The 27,935-nt window shown below is 47.0% G+C and overlaps 1 protein-coding gene and 1 non-coding gene across 2 annotated transcripts in view; both read left to right on the forward strand.

Moving 5' to 3' along the window:
- Window positions 1-1,795: 1,795 nt before the first annotated feature.
- Trnag-acc (transfer RNA glycine (anticodon ACC)) lies at window positions 1,796-1,868 on the forward strand. The gene has a single exon. It is a non-coding gene; the product is annotated as a tRNA-Gly (tRNA).
- An 8,833-nt stretch (window positions 1,869-10,701) lies between these two features.
- The window catches only part of LOC135366410 (uncharacterized), a 45,129-nt gene continuing 27,895 nt past the window's right edge, over window positions 10,702-27,935 (forward strand). Inside the window, exons 1-5 of the mRNA XM_064599132.1 lie at window positions 10,702-10,870; window positions 12,699-12,769; window positions 12,946-13,054; window positions 17,652-17,740; window positions 27,755-27,880. Of these exons, the coding sequence (XP_064455202.1) occupies window positions 10,702-10,870; window positions 12,699-12,769; window positions 12,946-13,054; window positions 17,652-17,740; window positions 27,755-27,880 (564 nt within the window). The remainder of the gene's footprint in view (window positions 10,871-12,698; window positions 12,770-12,945; window positions 13,055-17,651; window positions 17,741-27,754; window positions 27,881-27,935) is intronic.

Consider the following 27,935-nt stretch of genomic DNA (forward strand, 5'->3'; position numbering starts at 1 on the left):
GCGTCGAAGTTGGAACAAAACTGCACGAGAGAGCATGTTCGCCATTTTTTATATCACAGAGCATATTAAAGCATAAAAAAGTTTTACTGCAGTATATTTTAAGACTCGGGAGATATACGCGTGCAAACACGGCAAAACTGAAACACTCGAATTCAGGACCAGATTTCTCGATTTTTTTGCGCGAAAACTATTCCGTAGAAATTATTCATTTTACCGCTGTTGGTCATCATGTACGATGAGCTTCTAAATATATAAAAAAAAATATGAAAATCCAGGAGGTCGATGGGACCCCCCTGCCTGAACTGACGTGAAACAGGCCTACAGCAGCAATGAAGTCGAGGCGACAGAAGGCCAGGAATTGATCTCGCCTTGTCTCCCTGTCTGTCTCCAGAAGGATAGTGATCCTGATGTCTCATGAGCGAATCCAAAGTTGAATGGCTGCTGCCTGAATCGAAAGATTGAGACTGATACGAAAGGCCGTGTGGAAGATATGTGCGAGTGCGAGCTGTGCTAAAGGGTATGCGGACGTTACAGTACGCAGGACCTTTCGGTACAGGACGTTTCGGTACGGACATTTCGGTACATTGACATTTCGGTGCACGGACATTTCGGTACACGGACATTTCGGTGCACGGACGTTTCGCTAGGGCTGTCTGCACGTTGTCTCGTCGCTTCCGTGGTAGTGATAAATTGATGAGATGCTATCGCCTCTTCGGACGCTTCGGTAAAAGTCGCCGGCAACATTCAGACCTACTACGCTTGTCGATGTTTTTGTACCACTGTTACAGTTCGCCTTTTCTTGGAGGAATCGCTGCATTCTGTGGTCACGGACTGGCGAAAGTGTGCTGGTTCATGAGGGCAGATAAGTTCAATGACATAAAGAAAAGAAAAAAAGGTGGAAATATCAGCCACTACAAACGGCTTGCTGTTCCAAAGAAAAGGAAAGAATCGAGAAGAAAATGTAGCAAAAGAGAAAGAATACAAATAAGCAGAAAGAAATCCAGCAAGACAGACGAGCCTCATTCAATCAATACACCACACTTTTTCTGTCATTACACAGCAATTTACTTTGCGAGAACATTCATCCGCAAAATGTTTTAGTGTGTGAACTCCGAGACAGAAAAATCAGCAGGTAAATATACGTGTAATGTGCCACCATTCTACCCAAAGTAGAGCGGACAATTCATGAACAATGGACATTTAAGTGGGCAATCTCATTATTTATCATGAGAGAACTGATGTTCTGAGGCTGGAACAACATAGAAAGGACAAATACATACAAAGCCTCAAATTGCCTAAGAAATTAACGATGAAAGATGGAAGTCACTGTGTATTGGGGTAGCCAGTTTGACTTCGTCGAAACTTACATCCCCATTTTTTTCTTTATTCACATCACATCACATCACATCACATCACTGAAAAGGTTAACCAGCTGTAGGACTCGAACCCACATCTTCTGGATTGTCGGTCCAGGGCTCTACCAATTGAGCTAAGCTAACACACCTCCCTAGCCACTTCCAAGGGTGCGTCAACTGAAGGGACAAACCAACCACTCTCTCACTCTACCCCTTTTACTCTTACATTTTTCTCACACATACACACAATCATACGACGGGATCGACGATCAGCCTCAGAACATCAGTTCTCTCATGTTCAACATTTGCTGCTTGCGTCGATCCCGTCGTATGATTGTGTGTATGTGTGAGAAAAATGTAAGAGTCGAAGGGGGATGAGTGAGAGAGTGGTTGGTTTGTCCCTTCAGTTGACGCACCCTTGGAAGTGGCTAGGGAGGTGTGTTAGCTTAGCTCAATTGGTAGAGCCCTGGACCACCAATCCAGAAGATGTGGGTTCGAGCCCTACAGCTGGCTAACCTATTCAGTGACTTCCATCTTTCATCATTATATATCTTCCGCGCTATATCACATGGTTTTAACAAATCAGATTCGAAAACAACGTGAGCGGGGCCACGGTAAAAAAATTTGGGAGATGAATAATTTAAACCTTATGCCGGGCGTTGAAGATTTCGAGGAAAGCGTGTGGACATAAAAAAAAAAAGGATCGCCTGCTTTCTGAAATTTTATTTTTTTTGTCATCAAAAGCTTTGATAAAGAAGTCGACTGATAAATTATAATCAATTAGTATTCGAATTAGAACAAAAAAAAACTTGTTGGTGGAATATGTTTATTAAGAGAAAAGAAAGGAAAGGTCAGCCAGACGGAGGTCGGCTTGCTATTCCAAAAAAATGGAAAATGGGGAAGAAAAGAAAAGGAAAAAAATAGAAGAAAAGGAAAGGGGAAAACAAAGAAGAGAAGAGAAGAAAGGAAAAGAAAAGGAAAGGAAGAACACAAAACTAAAACTGAAAAGTCACACACACGGTCACGCAATCACAAGGCGTGGGATTTCCGCCAGGGCATGCGAAAACCGCATCCAAGTACGGATCGCGTAGCTTTATCATTAATTCTGTACCGCTTGAAAAAAAACACCCTCTTATAGTGGTGTCATCACACAGATGCTGCTCACGATGATATACCAATGCATTATTCATCCCACTAACCCACTAACTGCCAATATTGTTGAGTATATATATAGTATATAAAATATAGGCTCCGAAGAGGCGATAGCATCTTATCAATTTACCACTACCACGGAAGCGACGTGACAACGTGACAACGACAGCCCTAGCGAAACGTCCTTGTACCGAAATGGCCGTGCACCGAAATGTCCGTACCGGAACGTCCTGTACAAGAACGTCCTGTACCGAAATGTCCTAGAGCCGTGCAAAAGGCCAGCTGGTGACATGAAAATCCGCGGGACAGTCTACAACAGGTTGCCATGGTTGGTGAGGACGCGTGTCCCTCATAACTGCGCCGTTGGTGGGTAACCGAGGAGCATCGCAAAATGTGAGGCTATATGTGACACAACATTCCATAATGTATCGCGAACGGTATACATGGTGCGAGAGGCATCGTCCGATGCCTGTTGGCGAATTGTCGCCGCCTATAGCAAACCCCAGTGACGACTCAGCGTGGCCCCACAGACGACAGTACCGTTCTACCTAGGGTTTCCATGACGATATAGGCATGTTGCCTAGAAGTGATTTTGAAAGATGAAAATAATTAGTAATTTGAAAGATGGCCAACCGTCTAATCGTTTGAGGGGCCAAGGTGTTTCTTATGGGAGAGAGAAAACTATTTTGGAAAAATGTTAATCTGAGATGAGGCTGCACGGGCGAGGGCAGTTGTGAACTAGTACACTACACTCTAAGAAAAAGGGTGTGAAAGGTGGTAACTTCTCTAGTTACCAATTACCATCTAGGTCAACATAGCGTCTGATAAAGGGTGTAAAAGGGTGGTAAAAGCAATTATCATGTATCCAAATTGCTACAAAAAGGCGTACGCCCCCCTCGCTCACCGAATCAGAAGCGATAAGAAGCGGTAACCCTATCATTCGTATGTCACAGGTAGAACTTTGCAACTTTTAGGCACAACATATGCTACAACTATTGCCTCCTAAAAGGTGTAACTGCTCCACCCTTTCTTCTAAGAATTGACGCAGTTAAATGACCCCATACATGCGAATGTCACTCATGAATACGTGTACTACTGACCTTATACTACTGGCGCGTCCGATGCGGGTGAGAGAAAAAAAAAAAGAATATTCCACACACAATGGAGAGCGCGAACACATAGAATGGATGAACGAACGAATGTGTGAACGAAGGTTCCTTGACATTGACCCGTCGTTATTGCAAAACAAATTTCGAAGACCGATCAAAATATCGTTTCTTGTTCTCAACAGTTGTGGTGGATTCCAACCTGTGGCACCAGAAGACACTCATCATTGGAGATGAGTTGAGCATTGCCATCGGGTCAGAATACGACTAATCCCTTTCAGCCTGACTCAAGCAAACGCAGCAACAGTGTCGCCTGCGGACGAAGCTACAGCCTCCCACTTGATGTTCCAGGCAACCATGTCTTGACATCAAGCTTTTACTTTCTTGCCATAGTTTAACCTGAAAATAAACATCCGAACCTTGGTTTGCATTGCACAGTTGTTCATTGAACCAAATTCACCAAATTGGAAAATTGGAAAAAATTTTAACACCATAGGACTTCCATCCTTATTGTGAAGAGGCTCATTATTTGATTCCCCCACATCACCAACAATAGTGGTGTCGTCATGTTACACGTAAGGTTTGTCTGCCTGTATTCATGGCGACATGTTGCACGTGGGTAGTACTGCGGATAATTTCCACCACCTGGGGTTCTTTTGACGTGCGCCGAAAATCTCCGACACATGTTGCTGGGAGTCTATACCTCCCCTGCATTACTACCGTCCTCGGCCGGGATCGAACCCGCGATCTTCAGCTCAGCAAGCCGGCACTGGGGTAGAGTATCGCCCCTGGCGACGAAACTCCCCATGCATCATCTCCAAATAAAGTTGTTGTTGTTGAACCAAATTGAAGTTGCAGAACATAAACAGGTCCATATTTGGATTACTTGAAAGGAGACGTGTATCGGAAGACATCCCGCAGGCCCAAGTATCCCCACACTCTTAGAAAAAAGGGTGGAGCAGTTACACCTTTTGGGACCCAATAGTTGTCGCATATGTTGTGCCTAAAAGGTTGCAAAGTTCTACCTGCTACATAGGGTTACCGCTTCTGATTCGGTGAGCGAGGGGTTTTTCGCGTCATCGACGAGGGCCTTCACGTGAAAGAGGTCAGTGCGAGATGGGTGCCACGACTTCTCTCCTCAGTTCAAAAGCAACAGCGCGTCGTCTGTGCCAAAGAGTTTTTGGAGCTCTGTCAAGAGAACGAAGAAGAAATATTGAAATCAATTGTCACAGGGGATGAGACTATGGTGCTCTACTATGATCCCCTTTCGAAAAAGGAGTCGATGAAATTGCGCAAACCAGGAGAAGCACCCCCAAGAAAAGCCAAGGTCACACAATCCACAAAGAAGATCATGGCAACAATATTTTGGGATTGTCACGGGATCCTCCTCATCGATTTCAAAGAGAGGAACACCACAGTGAATGCGACTTATTATGCTTCACTCCTGTACCGACTGCGAGACGCCATCAAGGAAAAGAGGCGCGGCAGGTTGAGTCAAGGTGTCCGGTTGCTCCAGGGCAATGCCCCTGTCCACACGGCTTCTGTTACCAAGGCTGCACTGAAGGAGTTCGAAGAAATCCACCACCCACCCTACAGTCCAGACTTGGCACCGAGTGACTACTTCCTGTTCTCAAACTTGAAGAGGGATCTCAGAGGACGGAGATTTCAAAACGATAGTGAGGTGCAAGAGGCAGTTTTCCAGCATTTTGCGGACAAAACTTCAGACTATTTTTTCAAGGGTATAAGAATGCTGGTTGAAGTGATACACTTGTTTCGTCTCTATGACTATTAAAAGTTGGGCAGGCCGGAAACTTATGGAACCACCCTCGTATCCTGTATTCACTGGGTGCCGACATTTTCGGGAAACTGGATTGGATGAAATTGAACTTGGTATTCCCTGACGGGCCTACCACATAATGGATTTTGCGTCCACTTTTAGAGGCGCCATCTGGATGGAGAGGAGATGTCGGGAAGACGCAGAAGGGCAGAAGTAGCAGAAGTGACAGAAGTATAGTGTACTTGGTAGCAGAACTGATTGGCCGGCAGAACCGCTTGTTGGAACAGACGTTCGGTATTATAGGTATTTTACCCACGAAACATAAGATTGTACGAGCAAAGGTGTGTATATGAGTAAAAGTATGTCATAAAAGGCAAATTTTTGGCCATCCGTAGCGTTTTTCTTGCTATTTGCCTGTGATCGCTGTCTTTACTAGGCCTAACAAGGACGACGAAACATATTATTTTCAGGTAAACATCCACACTGGATTGTAAATTAAAGGTGATTTGCAAAATAATTGCAACAGAATGTACACTTACGGAATAAAATTGAACTAATTTGTGAAAACATTTTTTTTATTAAATCCTCTCTTCGCCATTCTAAGCTCCGCCGCCATTTTCGGGAAAGTTTTAGTGTCATGGCGGCCCGCATAGGAAACAGCACAGCAGGCAATGAAAAACGCTCAATTTGATTGACAGGTCGAGCTTCTTTTTAGGCTCCTCCTAATGGGCAGACTCCGTTTGGCATACCCGGCCTGCTCCAGACTAGCGTAGCCACTCTCTAGCGGTTGCCATCACGTCGTGTCCACCACGTGTTCCTCTCTAAAGTTTCGGTTTTGCAAGGCTTTGTCTCTCGCGCTGCTCTCCGTGTGATTTTGCTTTTCGAAAGTCATTTATTGTGAAAATGTGAGCACCATCGTAGAAATTACGTATGGTAATGTGTTCCTGTCCCGGCTGCGGGTCTCGCGTTGAACGGAAAGCAGCTGTCGAACACGTACACGATCCGTAGATGGTAGAAATCCAGCGAACCGGTAGAAGGGAGTTGCCTCGGGACAGAAGCCGTGACAGACGTGACAGACGTGATAGGGAGTCTTATCTCATATACAAGTTCAACGCTCTTCACCCGTCCGGTATCAACAAATCACAAGGCACCCTAGAAACACTTCACAAATAAAATATGCTTTTCCCTTCTACCTCCATTATCATCTGTTATGTTCTGCATGGCCACTGCTTTCTACTTTCTTTATTGCATGCCACAACTTTGCATTACAAATATTCAAAAAAAAAAAGAAAAACCTTTGCTGGTTCTGGAATTTTCTCCACGTAACCACTAACCTCCTTATCTTTCGCTATGCTTGCCAATTCTTGCCTGTTGTCCCGTTTCGTCCACGTGTTCGTGAACCTTCCATTTTTCTGTAACCGGTCTGTAGCCTAGATCACTACGTTCACCATAATCCCCTCCACACTCTAACAAAGCAGCCATTCACTCCGGCCGTAAAAGCCCGTACGGAACCTTTCTTCCCTCCGGGCTGTTGACCCACAATTCGGCGATAAAAGTCGACTGGACAAGACAAGTCGATTGCCCTCTGCATATAAACCGGCGTACATCGACTTAAAAGGGAAGTCGACACACAGGAAGGAAGTCGCTACGATGGGGTGGTTCAGACGACAGCCGTCGACTGAAACCGGTCATGCAACTTATCCAGCAGGTTCCCCTAAGCTTCAGTCGAGCGCTGTGCGACCTTGGGAGTCCCAGCCGATTGTCATGTACACCCTCGCCATCCGACCTTGACGATTAGTCGACTGGGGCTTTCAATCGATTTATCAGTCCATGTAAACGCAGTTACACCTAACCCTTTAAATACCATGCCAATGATGAGGACGGTGCCCAGAAGAAGAACAGTCTCTGTTCGAAATATCGGCGGCTTCTGTCCTGAGGCAACTCCCTTCCTACGTACACGATCCGTTGTTTTAGCCGCCTGTGTGTGTTTGAGTCATCTTGAATCGTTCGTTTGGGAACTGGCACTGTGCCGCAGATTCATTTCATATCATCTGTTGTTGTACAAATCTGATTGATGGTGTCCTGGGTACAGCATTCTTTACCACTTAAAGGGACCATGAAATCATGTTCGCGAATTCCGAGTACTCTGCAGGAAACCGTTCTCATGATCCCTCACTATCGTACACACATCGACTTTGAACCGTATTCAGTACAACGGGGGCGCAGTTATCAGACAAATATAGCGGGACGTGACCGCTGGATATCTGCCTTCGAAGCGGGTAGTAATGGTAATGGTACCGTGATGTTACACGTAAGGTTTGTCTGCGCAGTGTGGCAACATGTTGCACGTGCCGCAGGGTAGGACTGCGGATAATTTGGACCACCTGGGGTTCTTTTGACGTGCGCCGGAAATATCCGACACACGGTGCTGGAAGCAATGTTTACCAACTGTGAACGAGGAGGAGGACACACCCCGCGGGGCCATGCATGGTTTCGGTTTGAGCAACAACGATGTCGTATATCTGCCGTCGAAATCACTTGAAATATGGCGAAAGGCAAATTGTCAGCAATGGAGGAAGAGATTAAGCGACACACACAACGTCTATGGATCGTTCGGTACTCAGCAGCTAGTAAAATGTCACCGTCATGTTCTGACGAAGAAGTTCAAAGAGGAAAACCACTGATCTCTATGTACTCGATGTATAAAGGCTGGATCGCGCATAGGAGAGGGGCGAGTGGGAGAGAGGTGCGGCAACCGGCCGCCATGTTGGAGGGCCCACTGGCGCCGGCTGCTCCCATAGGAAACAATGGGAAGCGATTTGATTTGGAGTATTTATTGCGCTTTGAACGCTCCTCATTGCTGATTAGCACGCATTTTTCTTAGGAATCAGTGTGCTGATGTATTCCAAACGTGCTTCAGCCGTGTTCCTGTAGTTTTTAATGCTAATTGCCTTCTTTTTCTTCTCCGCTGCCTGTATTCCGAATAGGGGGTCGTAACTGTCGTGCACAAGGCGCACACGCATGAAGGTGAATTTGGTGAATGTCAACTTATAAAATTAATTATTTTTGCTCAGAGGGGTTTTACACTGTTTGTTATTGTAAGGTACTTCCGTTTTTATATTTTTTGTTTGTTTTCGTTTGTTGTTCGGTTTTCGTGTGGTGTTCCGTGGTTCTCGTTCTTTATTATGTGGTTTGGGTCTCGTTTGACTTTTTCCGTTATCGTATTATGTTCTACGAGTGTCTCTGTGTGTGTTCTACAATAAGACCTCGATCCTTATTCTGAAGGGGCTCACCACCAGCAGTGGAGTGGAGTATAGACCCTGGCGATGAAACTCCCCATTCCTCATCTTAAAATAACGTTATTGTCACGAGTGCGTTGCAGTTGTTCAGCTGTCAGCGTATTCATTACAGAAATTCGAAGCGCTTTGCACGAAGAGCATGCACATGCATCACTTCACACGCTGTAGGAGCGACTGCACATACGAGGTTAACACAGCAGTTTATTTACTTCCACCCTACCTTACAAATTAAAAGAACAGTGGAACAAATTGGTATATTGGCGCAGGTCCTGCACCCGCTTCTTCGGCACAGCTGAGCGACTGTGACGGGAACCTGCAAGCGCAAGCGCATTGTTGATAGAAAATACATGGTTTTGAGATTTATAGGAACAGCCTAACATACTTTCTTAGTACGTAATGGCACCAGCGAAGTAGCAATGCAAACAAGTCCGAGTTGTTAGATGCATGCGATACGAATAAACAGATTTTTCCTCAAAATAAAGAGCTTACCTGTGAAAAATTATCCCTCTTTCTCTGTCCGTGTGAAGTGTACTCAAAGCTGCAACAAACTGGCATGACATGCCCTTTAGTTTAAAGTATAAATTTTAAAACATACGGGCAGCCCCGCTTGAACTAAATGCAGACGACAGAATGCGCTGGGCCCACCAATATGACGGCCGGTGACCACGCTGTGGAGCACCCTATGCGCGATCCAGCCTATACTATAGAGATCAGTGAGGAAAACGTGCTCCGGTAACCATCCTGACAGTCAACGGCTATATTACATTTTTCGTAGAATTCTGTGTCAACGGTTAGACAATCTTGTCTCCAGGTGAAATTAAAACATATTTCATGGCGAAGTATGCAATCTTGTTTGCAAATTTTGCAGTTTGTTCGCAAAACCCCGTCCACGAATCGGCGACATGTTCTCTGTATGATGTCACGGCCAGTTCGCCTCGGAGGCCGCCGTAGCAGCTGCCGTTCACGCCCGTGGTTAATGTAGAATATCTTTGCTATTTGAACGATTTTCAACTTCATATTTCACAGAGTGAATGCTTTAGTACAGGGGAGCAGATTAAAAATGGGGCTTGTCAAATATCTTTTCCTGGTCCCTTTGATCAAGAAACGTACATACGTTTGAAGTCATCGTTGCCACACGTGATGTTTCCAATCCCGCGTACTCCTTTTGCGTTCTGCACACTGTGACTGGTCTTCTAATAAGAGTAAAGATCCGAACATACAGAAATAAAAGTGCAAGCACGCGTTCAACATAATACTGCCATCTGAACTACTGCTCGCGTCGTCTGCTTTGGTGGCGCCGTGCTGTCTAGAGGCCAGTGAGGGTCACGTAAGCGGTCACGTGGTAGATAGGAGCATCCCAGAATGCAATGCGAAGGCGGCTACGCTCGTCCCGATGGAAAACTGCCGGAGGTGCCGCTCCTGTGTTTCCTTCCTCCATGGAGTGCAAGGACGTAGCACTTGCAGCCAATAAGGCAGGGATTCTCAACCGGTGGGGAATATCTCCTGGGGGAATCTGGGAATGTCAAGGGGGAATGACACCATGTAACATTCCCCTCCAATCGGCCTTTGCGCGCGCCCTGAGTAGTATAGCATTCACAAGACATCTGCCTCGCCACAAACGCCTGGACGGTATGTCGTCAAGGCTCTTGGGCGTGCACAGTACCGCAAGGGCTATCTAGCCGTATAAGGTCGCTAGCCAGAACAATATCGTCAAGAAACTTGGAAGAAGCTATGAAATACCTCAACCTGTTATGCGTGTATTGCTCTGGAGTTAATATGGGGGTGGGGGGAGGGGTAACGCTTTGATAAACGAGAAAAAAAAAGCAACAAAAAAGGTTGAGAACCACTGCTATAAGGTAAACTAGTTGTGTATGATGATTACCGTTCCAACTATCTCACATACCAATCGACAGTGTATCTACTGTAGTTCTTTAGTTGTAAACGAGCTTCCTGTACTTTCGAAGTACCGGTACGGCTCTCAGTTGTGTCAAGGTAGACAAAGCGGTGAGACCATGCCCCCTCGCCATTTCAGATTTGTGTCAGCGTGGCTGACCCTGACGGGTCAGGCACAACGACGACAAAGTCGGACACTCATCATCACAACCGGCTCAGGGAGGCAGCCACTTCACGAAAGCCTGGAACTTCTGCAAAGGGGCAAACGCCTTATCTATCGCGTCACAGGTAACGCGATAAGCGCGGCATGTACCCAAGCAGCACAATGTACTGAAAGTCGAGTGCAATAGGGGTGGACGGTATGTGTCTTATCAATGTTCTTTAGTTTCACGAGTCTGTTCAAGGCCTTCCACCTACCCGTCCACCCCTATTGCGCTCGACTTTCAGTACATTTTGCTGCTTGGGTAGGTTCATTGTAGAAGGCGCGGTGTAAATGGCTCTCTCACTCTCAGATAATGCTCTTACCACGAGCCCACCTGTCCACAACCCACAGTAAACGTCCCGGAAATGCGAAATTCCTTAGATTCGAATGACGACCTTGCTGTGCTACAAGGACTGACCCAAGCAGCAAAATGTACTGAAAGTCGAGTGCAATAGGGGTGGACGGGTAGGTAGAAGGCCTTGAACAGACTGATGAAACTAAAGAACATTGATAAGACACATACCGTCCACCCCTATTGCACTCGACTTTCAGTACATTGTGCTGCTTGGGGACCCATTTTGCGGTGGCTCTTCTGGCAGCTGAGTCTTATCGTTCCCGTTCCTTGCGACAACGTTGCACCATTCCCGTAACCCGATGGAATATGTCGTCTATTGCACACTGTACTCACATTGAACTAACAATATCTGCAGTCTCATAATCTCCAATTCCAATTTTCCTTATATGCCGTGAAGTTCTGGTGACTACGAAAGCTTTCCACGTGCCTTCGCACCATTGTTGGTTTATGCAAGCAGTGCAAGCCCACATTTCGCATTGGCTGAAAAAGAAGAGGGTCTGTGTTCGATGTGCTCCGCTTCTCTCAAGAAACCTTTTGTAAGTGCGCAATGCACAACATTGCCGCGTTCTTGTTGACATACCAAGACTCTTTCATTCTGCATCAGAAAAAGGTAAAAGCGGTCGACGTTTTAGACATGCTTTTAGTCTAGAGAATAGAATAGAAATAGAGAGAAAAACATGGAAACGTAGGTCGCACTGGTGCGACCAGCTGTTCCAGGACGCTTGACGTCCTGGAAAAGCTGTAACAGCTCCTTTTAGTCTATCAACGGGCTCCAATGCCCTTTGCTCAGCAGCAAAACTGCAGCTAAGAAGCAGCCCTGTGGTGCAGCCCTCCTGTCATTGTTCTCACGTCTCATAGTAATACAACACGAGAACTATATAGCAGATGAACTTTATCTTGAGTCAAGTTTGCATGACACCTACTTGTACGTGTTCTAACCCAGAAACTGACCAACAGAAATTAGTACTATAGACCTCTACTGGAGAAACGTCATCTTGACGTTCAGTCAGAAACCGAAACAAATCGGGAGGAGGGGGCAGGGTTCCAGGAATGGGCACTTGTTCGCTGCCTCCTATTGCAAGAAAAGTAGGACCAAAGGTCGCGTCCCTTTCAGCGACCATCGTATTCCCCTCAAGACCGTGGCTCTCGGGTGCGACCTTGTTCGCCCTCAGCTTCGAGCATAGTTCAACTGAACCGAATTGGTGGCGCTGTCGAACACTATGACGTCATTTGTTTACAAACAGGGAGAGGTCTATTGACAATTGATATTCGATTGGGTATTATAGAATTAGAATCAACACATCTTGTGCAACATACTCTCGCCATCAGTTATTCTCCCGTATCCTGAATGCAAATGCACCGTACCGCGACAGCAACAAAAGCAATCAGACCATCCTTGTTGCTATAGGCTGCTTATCTACCATCAGTTACACTTTTTCTGCTCAAGTAACGGATATGGGTCCCCAGCATAGCATGGGGTTTATCTGTTTAGTGGGTAGACGACTGCGTAGCAACACGTAATTCCTGCTGTGTAATCGGAGTGTCTCTATCCTTTTTAGTTTCCCCGTGGTGGACTATGTGCAGTGTTAACGTGCGAGCCTTAATCATTACCATCGGATGCATTTGCGCAGTAAGACAGGAGCGTTTCTATTTTTATGCCGTTTCGACTCTTGAGTTGCCTAGGAGTATAGCCCAGAAAGCATTCGCTGCGATAGATTCCTTTTTGTTGATGCGTCAGGCCAAAAAGCCTTATTGGCAGGGTGTTTTTTTCTCAGAGTAGTCTGGACCTATTTTCGGGTTTTACAGGTGATGAACAGTTCCAACGTCTTGATTATTCACTACAGTTGGCGATCGAATATCAGCCAACTACCCTTTTCCAAGTATATTCCGGACGTTCACAACATCTCATCCTTGAGTGAGTAAAATGCTCTTTTTTGTGCTGCGTCCATGTTCTTTTTTCGATCATTGAATCATGAATCGCGGCTTACTTCTCGGAACGACTAATCTAGGATCATGAGAAACTAGTGATAGTCCTGGGCCCCCATATGGAACCCGTCGAGCGTCACTTACAGCAATCAAGATGTTCGCCAACGGTTTACGACCCCTAAAACATCGTTTTAAATACGACCGTACCGGCAGTGGATTAGCTCCTGTTTTCCCGGGATTCGTCTCTCGAACTGGCTGCTCGCCACCTAGCGGAACCCAGCGGAACCCAGCAGAAACCCTCAATGAATGATAGTAACAGCACAGGACCGGTATGTATCGCGCTGGCCCGAAACTGCCGCAACTTCCCTTCGTGTGCGATGGAGTTTCCCGACTTGCAGAACTCAAACAGCAAGAGCATTGCTCACTTACGCAGTGCAAAAATATTGCGGAGAAGAATATTCAATATTGAAGGAGGGGAAGAGGAAAAAGGTACCATCACGGGAGTTGCGTGAACGAAAACAACGAAGACAGCGGGAAACGACACGCGAGTCGTGTTATTTGTACAATCCGCCTTTTCCAAAATTGTGTTCAGCGCATGCGCAAGACCACTGAGCACCGCATGGCAGAATGCCTTGTCTGGAACCTTGCCCCGAATACGGAGGAGACAGGGATAGTGCATTGCTTTTCCAGGCGCGAACGGGCTGCCGGCTGACAAATTCCAGACGAGGCGATATCTTCGAGTACGTGGATCCTACCTGCGATCTGTACAGCGGAGACTTTCCTGTGTGAATGCGTCGTACTCCAAGCGGCCATGACACTTCAAGAAACAGACGCTGCAGACGAAACCATAGATGAACTGCTGTGGAGCTAGAAAACTGAAACCGAAAGATCATCGATAGAACCAGCCGGGTCAAAGTACAAGCGGGTGCAGCGCCGCCTGGTGAAATGGGAAGTACTATAGAACTACTCAAGAAATCGAAAAATGACAGTACGCCTTAATATTATTTCGCACTTACTGGGAACCCCCGTTCCCGGCAAGGCTGCACCTGTGACTCCGTTGCAAGGCAGTCTGCCCTGAATCAAAAAGGACTACACTCTAAAAAATATAACTATTTTTGGGTGTAATTTGAGGATACCCTGACTCCCTTTTTGGTGTATATGTACACCCTCTGGCAAAACTACACCCCTCAGAAAGGGTGTTCTCTGAACACCTCTTTTGGTGTAATCTAGCGGTACCCTGACTCCCTTTTTGGTGTATGTTTACATATATATTCTTTATTTGGATTACCTATAATACACTGCATGCACTGCAATAAGAATTACATAGTCACCGCACCGCACAATACAAAACATAAAAGTGTCCACCAACATGTCAACCAAGATGAAGGTATTACGGTGAGGCCAAGAGAAGTCCTGCCTCTGTAGTGAAAGAAAAAATGAACTGTGAAATGCCTTAATCAAATTAAGGGCGAACCACAAATTACATGATAGTTACGCAGATGGCTGAGGCTAGAGAAGAATTAAGAGTATACACAAACACAGCCGTCGTCAACATGCAAGCAGCTCAAGGTAGAAAGTAAGGCAATCGATAAATGATGATGATAATTGAATTTTATTGGCGCAAAAGCAACTCAAGCTATAATACGCCAAAACCATGGTAATATTGTGACTAGTTAAAAATCATACGATTTTACTAAAATAATGTAGAAATTAAGAAGCACACAATCATAGTGTAGTTAAAAGACAAATGTCCATACAAAGCTGCAATCGGTTAAGGGTCAGCGAAGTGTCGGTAGCGAGACCCGAACCCACACCTCTCTGGCCAATTACACGATTCTGACATCGCCAACACACAAACTTGCCAGGGCCTTGTTCAGAAGAAGCGCACAGCCATTGACTCAGCACATCTGACCGGAAATCAGAGGGTTGTGGCCTTGTGGTTTCATTGCCCGCTACCTCTTGCCTCTTGAGTTGTTGACTCTTGCCAGCTGTTTTACTTGCTACCACAAATTGCACCAACTTCGTTTGTTACGTATACCCATTGACTTTGCCTAACGGCCACATGTGACCGTTACAACTCGACGCGCACTGTTCTCTGATCTAATCCGTGCATTCCACTTAAGGTTCAACCATAATCTCAAAATACCCGCTTCAAAGGCACCTCAATCAACCAGACAAGACAAAATACACCGACAACACTTACCAAACAGCACGCTGCAGCGAGACGCTCGGACAAGTTACTCGATCCGATGGGCACGGCGCATCTGTTGCTTGCATCCGTTCGAGACCCGGAACCATAATCCTTGCAGTGTCATACTAAACTCAGATGGTCAAATGACCTGTAGTTCACCAAACGACCTCCCCAAAGAACACGAAAACTACCATAACTAACTCCAACCGCCATGGGTGGAGAACACAGAGCAAACAGCACACTGGTGCCAGACCTGTCGTAGCGAAGCATTAAAAATTTGATGGCCAATAACACCTTTTTCAAACCAATTATCGAAATTACATCCTGCAGAGCGGGACATACACATATTACACCCATTGCAGACCAAAAACAGGGTGTATTCTTTTTCTTGAGGGTGTGATAAGGGAGTAAAGCAATTGATACACCCCAATTACACCCCAATTACACCTAAAAAGGAGTTTTATTTTTTAGAGTGTAGGTGCAACTCGCTCGCTCACTCACTCACAAACGATCTGGTAGGCACGGAGCAGCTGTTTTGCCGGTGTGGCCGGTTAGGCACGTGAAGCAGAAGCTGCATTCGAAGTACGGCCAGCAGAGCGCTGCAGCGGACAGCACTGGCCTGAAAATCAATGGTCAGGTACTGTTTCTTTTCTTCTGTTTTAAGTCTTGGGAACGTTTCCCAAAACCAGAAAACCGGGGAGCCTGCAGACTGGATTCTGCATGATCCCAGTTCTTCTGCCTTTGGGCGCAGACTAGGCTCCGGTCTAGACCTAGGACACGTGTCCTCAACTTTGGCCGCAACTCTTTCTTGCATATTTTTGATCCGCAGTCTGGTGCACAAGTTTTACGCGTGTAACAGCTTTGTCAACAGATCTTGTTCGACTTCCGTGGTACCTGACTCACCTGCATTAATTCAGCAACACAAACGCAGTACGGACTTTTTCACTTCGATTTCGTGACGGTACACGCATATTATGATACCTCGGATGATATAACATTAAAATAGACGAAATAACATTTTCTCCTCTACTGATACGGAACATACGAGACTTTCTTTACCTGCTGCTCCGTCCCTTTTTTCTCGGGATTGAAAATTGCCGGGCACAACTACAATCATGCAAAACTGCACAAGGTCGAATAGCATTTCTTGCCCCCCAACGCTGATAAACCGTGTAGTTAATTGTATCCTAGCAGCACCGTTAAAATCGTCGTGCACCATCTACGTCATTGCTTCACATCTGAATGGCAACGTTCGGTTTATGCAGTTCCTCATCTGTGACAGGCATAAAAAGCGCAGTGCTTCAAAAAGTCGTACAAGACTGTTATTTCTCAACTCGCTGACATCAATGTTGCAACCGTATTCCTCCTTTCGTAAGTACAAATCGCTTCTTCGCTTGACATGAACGTAGCAGATCCGGCAAACGCAAGGAGTCGTGTATTTGATCGCTGCTGCGGCACAGAAAACTGCTTACGATCTTCCTCGAGCTTGTGATGAAAGAATGAGTGTCCTAATAAGACGATGGTTGCTTCCTGGGGCTCCGCGGTCTTGATATTAGAACCAAAATACCTTTCCATGTCCATCGTGGTGGATGCTCACGAGAACATTGCTCACGCGATACGCTCATGCCTACCACTTTATTTTGCGGATCAGCCGCGCGGTGGCGCCAGCTCTTTCGGAAAAGACAGATTTCTGAAGCTTGTCTCGTGGAAGAAGGCTTGAAGCAGGTTGATTTATTCGTCAGCAATCATTCTTTTCTCCGCCATCTTGAAGACGACGTCAGCGCCTCTACAGGTAGTTGGAGAGGCGAATAGCAGCGGCGTGGACGGGACTGAACTTTGTACGCGCTCAATAACAGCATCGCCCTCGTCATCAGAGGTATACGCTTCTGTCCATGTACAGCTGACGTCACCTAGACGCAGGAGGCCTGCTGAATGCTTCCTCTCACTACTTCGCACGTAGACATACAAAGCTAAGATGACAGGCAATCGTCGCGGACCATTTCAAGCAGAGTCTTTTTGTGATTAACATGTGGCTGCCACGCGGCTGATGACGGCTCGTCTGCATAGCTACGGTTGCCGAAAGCACGGTCGTGATTGGCGGACTTCTAATGAACCATTTCCGAGTTCCACCGGCGGGCGGCCGACAATTTAGTTGGGGGAAATTATCGTCTTCGAGGTTACATGGACGTTTGAGGCCGAGACATGACGATGTTTGCCCCCCCCCCCCCAAATCGTATCTTTAGTAAAATCCTTTACCCATGTAAACTTCCCGTAAAATATCTTCCCGATGTACTGTTGTGGTTACGCTACTGCTGCACTGTCTAGTCATCCTGCAGTTTCCCGTCCGTATAAAGGTAACAGCTTGCACGACGTGTATTTGTGTTTTTCCATGCAGCTGGTCAGTCGATGTCAGATAATATTCAAGTTGGCCTGGGTACCGTCAGCATTCCTTTCGACTTGATGGTGATCGTCGGGGCCACGTTGGTAATTTACCGTTTTGTTTTGTTTCTTCTTTGTTTTCTTTGTTCTGAAGAGCAGCCACGTTGTAGACGGTAGAGGTACAATCGATATTTTTGTGGGAGGATTTGGCCCGAGGCAATATCGACTCCATAAGCGAAGCAGTCGGCACCATCGTGGTCGGCACTGACTAAGCTAGGTTAAATGACGCGCTCCCTGGAAATGTTTCTCTTTCAATGCGAATGATCGCCAAATGCAATCCTAAGTTGTTCGCTTATTTTTCATTTCTTTTCATATTATTTTATTTCATGTTTCCAGAGTAGTACAGATCAAGATTGTATACAGGCAGAGGTCCCATAGAGAGAGACTAGGTCGTTTATGAATTAATAAACCTAAAAACTAAGTACAAGAAATATCGCGGTAATACTCGATGTGCGAAGATGTTTTCAACAAATAGGCCCTTTTTTAGACCTTTTACCGAGACACATGTCGGACTATACTGACTGCTTGAAAGTCGGAGCTTTGACTGTTTAGTTTCATGTCCTCGTGCAGAGCCATGGCTAATGATTTATGGGTTTTGGAATAGTCTCGTCATATGGGGAGCTATAATGTAACTGTATTTGTTTTCACAGATCTGCATATATACGTATAATATACTAATAATTAAAAGAAGTGGGAACGCATTTTGAATTAAAAGCTCTAGATTTATCATCTCGAACTTACTGAAGTTTTATAATGTGATATGTTAGATGGGTCATAGTGCCGTGCGAATATTCGAATTTTTCCAATATAGAAGCGAATACTTATATGTTCATTTCGAATTCCGAACCGAATATGAATTTCAGTTTTCGAATTGCGAATCGAATCGAATGCCTCTTCCATACCGAATATATGGGAATAGTTGCCGCGCAAAAAGCCACGGAACGACGCACAATTAATCTACAACGAAACCGCCGGTGGTGCAGCACTGTGCTTCGTCCTACTTCGTCTTCGTTTTCTCTTGGGGCACTCCGCCCCGCTTTGTTGAAAGCGCACAGAATGTCCACTACCATGGTGGCGCACTACAGTGTGCCAGCTGTGCAAGCAAGCCAACGGGGCATGGAAATATCTTTGTATTCCGGCCGCCTAAGTCGCGAGCGAACGACTATATTCTCCGTCTGTGGCTTTATCGTGACATCCAGAAGGCAGAGACTTCTGCCGGATCACGTAGAGCAGCTAGTGTTTCTGCACGGCAACACTGAATGCACACTGACAGAGATTTGGCTCTTGTAAACCGCTGCAATTAAAATATATGTGTTCTCTGTTTACGTTTCTTGCACGTTTGCACTTTATTTCCGCTCCGCCCATGCGTGCAAACCGTTCCATTTGCAACTATTCGCTTCGTATTCGCTTCGATTTTCAAACCACTATTCGCACGGGTCTATACAGGGTGTTTATTTTTATTCGTTACAGAATTTTTATTGAAAAACTAGCAGAACAAACTAGGTGCCGTTTTTGCAGTTGAGTTCTACGGCCACGCTGACGTCCCCTCGAACATTCCCATGAGACATCCTTGTCTCATCCAACTACAAGATGACTAATTACCGAAAATTCGTTAATTAACTCTGTAATTAGGGGATTTCGGGCAAAAGCAGAAGATCAGAATGAGAGACCATCCTAGTTGAAAGTCATTCCACGTTTAAAGAATCCTGAAACACGCACGCGCGTGAAGATCTCCACCCCCGAATTTTGATATGCAAATGAGCCGAAACCGCGGCGACCTGGCACGCAGGGGGTACAGCCCTCATTTCACGTCAGAGGACCACGTGGTTTGAAGCGATGGAGATGATTGGAGTAGGTGCCGACCTGCGGGCCAGATAAACCGCTTTCCCGCCCAGATAAGTCTTCGTCGGCGAAGGTGATGCGCTTCTCAGGCGCGCTTTTTCCGTTTCGGCTCATTTGCATATCAAAATACGGGGATGGATATCTTAACGCAGGTGCGTGCTCCTGAATATTTAAACGTGGAATGGCTTTCAACTACGATGATCTCTCATTCTGATCTCCCGCTTTTGCCCGAAATCCCCTAATTAAAGGGTTAGCTAACGAATTTTAGGCAATTAGTCATCTTGTAGTTGCATACTTTCTTCGAGGGGATGTCAGCTAGACCGTAGAACACAACTGCAAAAACGGCATATATTCTGTTCTGCTAGTGTTTTTTAAATAAAAATTCTGTATCGAATAAAAATAATGTGCTATGGGCATGATGATCAAACTTACACCCTTACACCAAAAGTTACACCCTTGTCACACGGCATATTGAATTTCATTCCCAGCGAATGACCTTCGCACTGAATGACATTGGTTTCGTGTCACACGGTGAAATCAAATGGCAATACATGCGAATGATAGTTCGGGGAACTCATTCGCTTTTCCCTCTTGCACCGACAGCGTATCCTCGCAGTAGAGAGGCAGCAAAAACAACAGCGATAAACCGTTTGAAGAAATGAAAGACGAATGAAAAGTTGTACTCCAATATTTTATCACGAATTTGATAACTTTCGGCACGAAGGAAGGAAGGCTAAGCACTGTTTTTCGGCGAACTACCCTCGTTCCCAGTCGCCACGTTGGCAAGTGCGGTGCAGATAGGCTTCTTAGTTGTCTTTGCTGGTGGTACTTAGCCAATTAAGCGTCGTTGAAAAAACAACGAAATATTTGTGTAAATTTGTGAAATAATCTAATGTTTTGCTAGTTACGAGCAAAAGAAATAGAAATATAGCTAATGTACCTGTATTATTTATTTACATGTTCGGCCCTGGTGTCTTATTATCGCCACTGACGTCATTTGCGAATGACATTTTGTTTCTTCGTGTAGCTCGATGCAAGACAAACGAATGACATTCGGTGCGACTGTCATTCGCTGAGAATGCCATTCGGTTTATCGTGTGACAGGGGTATTATGATAGTACTGAAAGAGCTATGTAGTATGTACAGGGCACTTTTTGAGAAGAGGGCCAAAAGTTTCCTAAATTCATGGATCATTTTTCCTTCGAAAACTGCGCTGCATCGCCGTATGACCTACTTAGACGTAATACTGTTTGGTAGTCAGCAGCGGAAAAAGTTTTTGAAATTTCCTGCATTATTAGAAATGCATCAGTGAGTTAAACTAGAAAGTTGTCCCTGAGATCTCTACTCCGCAACTGCAGCGAGCTTCTATGGTGCACTATGAAAGGGGCAAAAATCGTGCGTGATTCGTCTCCCTATCGTTGTCTCATACACTCTTGACCGCATTATTCTGGCTCTGCTCCGAGAGCTCTGCTCTGAGCTTCGAGGGGCCCTCTCTATAGCCTTGGTAACGTATTGGGCACGTGCAGGAAGCACTACAAAGATTATGGAGGCGGACTAGGGGTCCATCAGGGCTGAACGCTGGTGACGACACTAACTCACCTGAGTCAAGACGTCCGTGGGAAAACATATTAATTCTAGCAAGACTCTGCATTCAAGCCAGAGCTTAGCGCTGCTAAGAATGGGTTCCCATGGGACGTCCAAGAAGTCAATCTGCTGTCTGTTGGATTTATGGATTCATGGATCGATTCCCCACCCTTACCAATTCGCCTAGACTTCTGCTGTTCTAGCGGAACCCTCCGCAATCCCTGGTCCTTCCATGTACGGTAATTTCGTCGATCCGGTCACACATTGTCAAATGCTGTTAGACACTCTATCTTTTTCTTGAGATGTTTTTCTTCCTTACACTACCTTCAAGAGAAACGTTATTTCTTGCTTTTGATAGCTTTCACTCATTCAAAACCGCTTTTATGTTGTAATGTACAAATTTTCACCAGTTGTGAAGTGGAACAGCCTTTAGCCTTTAGGCTTTTTCAGAGCCGTTGAAAAAGAAATCGAACCATCACGGACCTCCCGCCGTAATCTGGACGGGAGGTCCAACGTCTCTATGACACTTACCACAGGTCAACAGGTCCCCGTCAGCCCTGCCAAACGCCAACGGGTAGGGAGCCCTTCCTCTGGTGATCCCAACATTCCACAGATCGTGAATGTTCCCGATAACACCATGGACACTTTGGCACCGCCAGCTCCTCAGCAGACAGATGCGATGAACGATAGCAACCTTGCCACTTCACTTCATGACCCGTTCACCACTGTCACCTACAAGAAGAACCGAGCCGGCGGTATTCCCATACTGTTTCGACCAGCAACTACTGACTACTCCTTCTGGAAGGTGAATCCTAATGCGGTCGCTAGTGAGATACGCCTGCTAACCCAACAACAGGTTATGCACCACCGTTTCCACCGAGATGGTTCTCTCTTCGTCTCCGTACGGTCCGAAGCAGCCGCCCGCAACCTTTTGTCTGCTAAGTGCTTAGCTGGCATTCCGGTGATACCAGCCATACCCCAATCGTACGCCAAAAATATGGGCAAGATATATGATGTTCCAAGAGAGTATTCGAACGACGACGTCGTGCTCTACCTTAAAGACGCAGGGGTTTTATCAGCACGGCGACAGGTTCGGCATTCCCTAGCAGAAGATGGCAGTGATGTGTTCACCCCGTTACGGAGCGTTATCCTGACTTTTGAACCTACAATCCGTCTTCCTCCTCGAATTGCCCTTGGGTTTCAGACCTTCACAGTCCAAGAGTACATAGAAGGCCCCATACAGTGTTATAACTGCCAACGATTTGGCCATATTGCACGAAATTGCCGAGGTTCTACACGGTGTGGCATCTGCGCCGGACCTCACCGGAGATCAGACTGCAACAATAAAAGAGAGCCAAAGTGTGCTAACTGCAAATCCAGCCATCCCGCATCATTTTCTTTATGTCCTGTCAAGACCGCCGCCACCAAGAGGCACCAAGACCGAACCCTACGACTTCCGTCTGACGCTCCTAGGGATGCTAGTGCCACACTCCCGTCTCGTACAAATGCACAAGAATTTCCTGCACTACCCCCTCGATCTGCACCAGGTAAACGAGGGTCGCTGAACACAGTCGCGGCTACGCCTATCACAAGCGCACCGCCTCCTCGTCCATCAAGACAGATTACAAACACTTACGCCAGTGCGACGGAACCAGCAACCTCATCAGCCCCCCAATATATGCCTCCTCTGGGACTCTTCTCAGCGGTACTCGCTGCCCTTAAGGCCATTGTCTCTGCTTTTCCTGGTGCGTCGCAACTGCCCGAGGTTCAAGCGCTTCTGGCACTGGAGGCATTATCTTCGCATCAGCATGACGGAATTGTATAAAAACGCCCTGGCCATGCAGTGGAATCCTCGAAGCCTGCGTAACAAGCTCCCAGATTTTAAATTACATCTCCAACAGTACAAGTTCCCTTTCATAGCTATATGCGAACACGGCATGGATTGTACACATCGTGTTAGTGGATACACAATCTATCGCTCTCATCATTCCCCTGAGAGTAGAGCAGCGCTATACGTTCGCAATGACCTCGTTGCTGCACCCATCGGCTCAGTTTGTCATCGCTCTTATGATTACGTCACATGCAGGATCCGCCTTGGCCCCATGCTGTTAACGGTCGTCAGTATCTATATCCGTCCCGCGGTACAGGTCCCGTGGAGTGACCTCGAACGCTTACTTGGTTCTCTGGAAGCCCCGGCGCTTGTGCTAGGGGACTTCAATGCACATCAGTCGGCCTGGGGAAGCCGAAGGACGGACAGTAGGGGAAGGAGGTTGTTAGAGGCAATGGAGAATAATAACATGTGCCTGCTGAACAACCGCGAGCCCACTTACATGCGATCCCCAATGTCACTTGATGTACTGGACCTCTCGTGGTCCTCCACCGACATAATTCGCCACTTGTCGTGCGCTACGGACGTCGACACTAGAGGTAGCGATCATTTTCCTCTATATATTTCGCACGACAGACTGCCCCTCTCAGCAACTGCTGGACTGATCTCTTTCACAAACTGGAGACGTTTTCGTGCGGGCCTCAGAACATCTGTGCACACCGGTATGTCCACAGAGGCTCTCTCTCAAGCAATTACCCGCGGTATTCAGGACGCGGTGGTCATGTCTAAAAGGGTAACAGGCCATATCGACCATTCCCCCGCTATTAATCACCTTAGAGCATTACGTCGCCGAGCAGAAAGAACGGCTCGTCGGACAGGGCAACTTACGGACATTGTGGAATACCGCCGGATGAAAGCTAAAGTAACACGAGAACTTAAAAACGAGGACAGGAAGCGTTGGCGTAAGTTTTGCCACCACCTTTCACCGTTCGATCTGGCCACGAAGATCTGGCGGACAATCCGATCTCTGAAGGAGGCGCCCCCTCAAAAGAATCCTCTCGCGGCCTTGGCTATCGTTCAGCGTGTAGACGAGAACACGCTTGCGACGGACTTCTGTGTGGTACTGACGACCCCGGCGGCTGCCTCGACCACGCCCCTACACCGCAGTTTTGTCCACAGTTTGACGGCTGAACTTCACCACGACTGGCCCCGTCCCCCGGAAGTTATGGACCGCGACTTCACACTAATCGAGCTAAAGGCAGCGTTGAAGCTTGTGAACGCCAGCTCGTCCCCTGGGCCCGATAAAATCACCTATGCCGCCCTACGAAACCTTGACGGGCGGTCACTCCAAGCTCTCCTTCATGTCTATAATACGTCTTGGCAACAAGGATCTTTACCACATACATGGAAGGAGGCCTTGGTTGTTCCCATCCTGAAACCAGGCAAGCCCCCAAATGCCCTATCCTCCTTTCGCCCGGTGAGCCTGACAAGCTGTGTGGGGAAACTGATGGAGAGAATGGTTTTGCATCGCCTCGACTGGTGGCTCGAAAAACGACGTGCGTTCCCTCACGAAATGGCTGGATTTCGTCGCCACCGAAGCTCCATGGATCCAGTTCTCGACCTAGTCTCTACAGTTCAACATGCTCGAGCCCATCGACGGATCGTCCGATCGGTCTTCCTCGACATCAAGCGCGCCTATGATACCGTCTCGCACATTTGTGTGCTGCATGCCTTGCGCTCGTTTGGAGTATCCGGTCGGCTCTTCATCTGGCTCCAAGACTTCCTTACGGACCGAACTGTCGCTGTCCGTACGTCCCAAGGCCAAAGCCCCCAGCATCCTGTTCCCCAAGGAGTCCCCCAAGGAAGCATTCTCAGCCCGACACTCTTTAACGTGGTGATGGCCGGCCTACAATCAGTAATTCCTCGCAAAGTGTCGTTCTCCGTGTATGCAGATGACGTCGCCCTTTGGACAGTAGGAAAATCACGCCCGGCTCTCCAGCGCCGCCTGCAGCTCGCTTTAAACAATATCCATACGTACCTGACGCACCTCGGGATGGACCTTTCACCCGAAAAGTGTGTCGAGCTCCCTTTCACGCGTAAAGCTATGGCCAATTTCCCACTTTGGCTTGGTTTAAAGAAGCTAGAACCAGTACGCTTTCACCGCTTCCTTGGCGTGGTAATCGACTCGGACTTGCGCTGGGCTCGGCACATTAAACACCTTGAAACTAAAGTGCAGCAATGGCTCCCCGCAATCCAACATCTTCCTGGCCCAGGATGGGGCTGTGATCAGCGTTCCCTGCTCGCGGTTCACGCGGCATTCGTGAGGGCAACTGTGCTTTACAGCCTTCCTATTCTGCACAGGATATCAACAACTTCATTAAATACGCTTCGGTCCCTGTTTGCTCGAAGCCTTCGTCGATGCCTCGGAGTTCCAAGAATGGCTGAAACACGACAAGTACTGGCTGAAGCTGGTGAGCTCCCGATTGAAGTTCTCTGTGAACGGGAAACGGCTCGGCACTACCTCCGTTTGCGTGCTCACATTCCCCGCCACACGCTACTCAGGAAAATTCGATACCGCCCTGGAAGCGACTTCTATCGAGTAGCGCAGAGGACACGCCAGACTCTCACTGGCTTCATAACTAAGGACACTATACCGCCGGAAGCCCACTGGTCTCTACCGGTACCGCCCACTTTTGTACGCCTCCCAAACCTTCTGCAAAGAAGAGATCAGGTCCCCCCTCAAGTCCTCCGAGCCCATTTTCATGCTCTGGTAGACGAGAAGTTTTCTACGTTTACGGCAGCATATACTGATGGCGCATCCCGAAACAACAAGTCGGCCTCAGCCTTCGTCATTCCATCCGAAGGCGTCGTGCACGGAAGACGCCTTTCACATCCAACCTCCTCCACAGCTGCGGAACTCTATGCCATCCTTTTCTTTCTACAACACATCGCTGATTTTCCACCCCGGGAATGGGCAGTCTTTACAGACTCCAAATCTGCACTTCAAGCAATTGAAACTTCCGGCATACGAGGCCCATCCGCACCCCTAGTCACAGACGTGTTAATGGCTTACCACACTATCTACGCCGCAGGCCACAGGCTAGTTCTCCAGTGGGTTCCAGCCCATTGTGGTGTCGTGGGGAACGAGCAGGCCGACAGCGCCGCAGAAGCAGCACTCTCGTCTCGGAACCGGACCCGTATTGTTCTGCTCAGAGGAGACTGCCGTTCAATTCTGCGACGTCTAGTGATACCCCTGGCTACCCGCCAACGGACAACCGACATTCTTCCCCCCTCTATGTTGAACAGAGTTGATCCCACGCTCGCTTTCCGCATGCCACGAAACACATCTCGTCAGGATGCTGCATTAATCCACCGCATGCGCCTCGATGTGGCCTTTACAGCTCAGTGGCGTTACCGCTTGAGACAAATTGATTCTCCCACCTGCTGCCACTGTGGTGCTCTTGAGGATCTGGAGCACATTCTTCTTCATTGCCCTCACTACGAACCTTCCCGAACCACACTCTCCGAGTCTCTTCGTCAGCTGGACTCTCGCCCTCTCTCCCTACCGAAATTGCTTGGTCCCTGGCCCAATCCAGCCCAGCAACGCTCTGCGCTCAAAGCTCTTCTGACATTTCTGGACACCATCGGACTTCGATCGTTATTGTAAAGGGGCTCGTTATTTTATTCCCCCCATTCCACCAAGCACTGGGGTAGAGTATCGCCTGTTGCGATGAAACTCCCCACTCTCCAAGACCGAAAATAAAGTTGTTGTTGTTCACCAGCTGTTATATGTTTTGTGTATTACTTGTTTATCTTAGTACTTGTGTTTGTTGTAGTATACAGGGTGAATTTAGCGAATGTTTTTGCAGATTGATAGTGTTTGCCTGAACTTTTATTGACATTTTTTTAAATGCTATCACTTTGTACAAAAAAGTCACAAGCAAAGCAAATTTCCACCTCATGCATTTCCTATTACCTATATACTGCCCGCAAACTGCCATGTTTTCCTCTGTCTGCTTCACATCCACATTCCCATGAACAGGGGGCGCTGCCTCGAAACCATGCATCTGGTCCATCTGGTTGTTGGTTGTTCCATAAGTTCTGGTTTTGCTTCGTCTGCAGGCAGCGCCACCCACACGAGGTGATGCGAACGTGAAGCAGACACAGGAAAAAATGGTGGCCTGCGGGGCTAGGTAGGCCACAGAAAATGCATGGGGTGGGAATTTGCTTTGCTTCTAACTTTTTTGATACAAACTGATAGCATTTGGAAAATATCGATAAAACGTCAGGCAAATGACTATCAGTCTGCAAGGTTTGAAATACCAGAGACGTTATCTTGCATTTTTACGACCCGATCGAAACGTGTAGCCTTTGCTAAGTTCACCCTGTATATTTGATGAAATGTTGTGTGTTCTATGTACAGTACCTGTACAGTATGCTGTACCTTTGACAGTGCGCGCCAATACCAGGGCCCCTGTGGGTCTTCTTCGCCCCAATAAACTATCATATGATATATACTTTCTTAGTCATTCGAAAATACTTAGTTCTGGTGAAACAAGGTGTTACCTGGGACTCAGCCTGTACGAAATCCGGGAGTCTGTGTATTCGGCTGTTGTGCACGAATTGTTTACTAAAAAAAGCGAACTTGAAGCCATTTTTGTTACAAGATATGTCGCTTTTCCTCAGACTTACGGGTGTTACTTCTTTCACAAGAAGTGCTGGGTCATAGTCATCGTACTCATACAAAGCGCAAGTTCCGCATGTACGTTTGCATGCTAAAGGGATATTTCGCACTCGATTCTTAGGAAGCAAGTTGGCTACTTCCCGCTCCGGTGCTCTGGGGTTCCGTCGACCTAGTGGCTGACACTGTCATCGGACTTATGTCTGCAAACTATTCCAAGCCCGGGTATATTAAAGTAATCCTCGGCGAGGTAAGCCATCACCACTGATTTGTAGGAACCCTCGCCTGGAATATGGCGCCCGTTT

The sequence above is a fragment of the Ornithodoros turicata genome, chromosome 1, assembly GCF_037126465.1.
Source record: "Ornithodoros turicata isolate Travis chromosome 1, ASM3712646v1, whole genome shotgun sequence".
NCBI lineage: Eukaryota > Metazoa > Arthropoda > Arachnida > Ixodida > Argasidae > Ornithodoros > Ornithodoros turicata.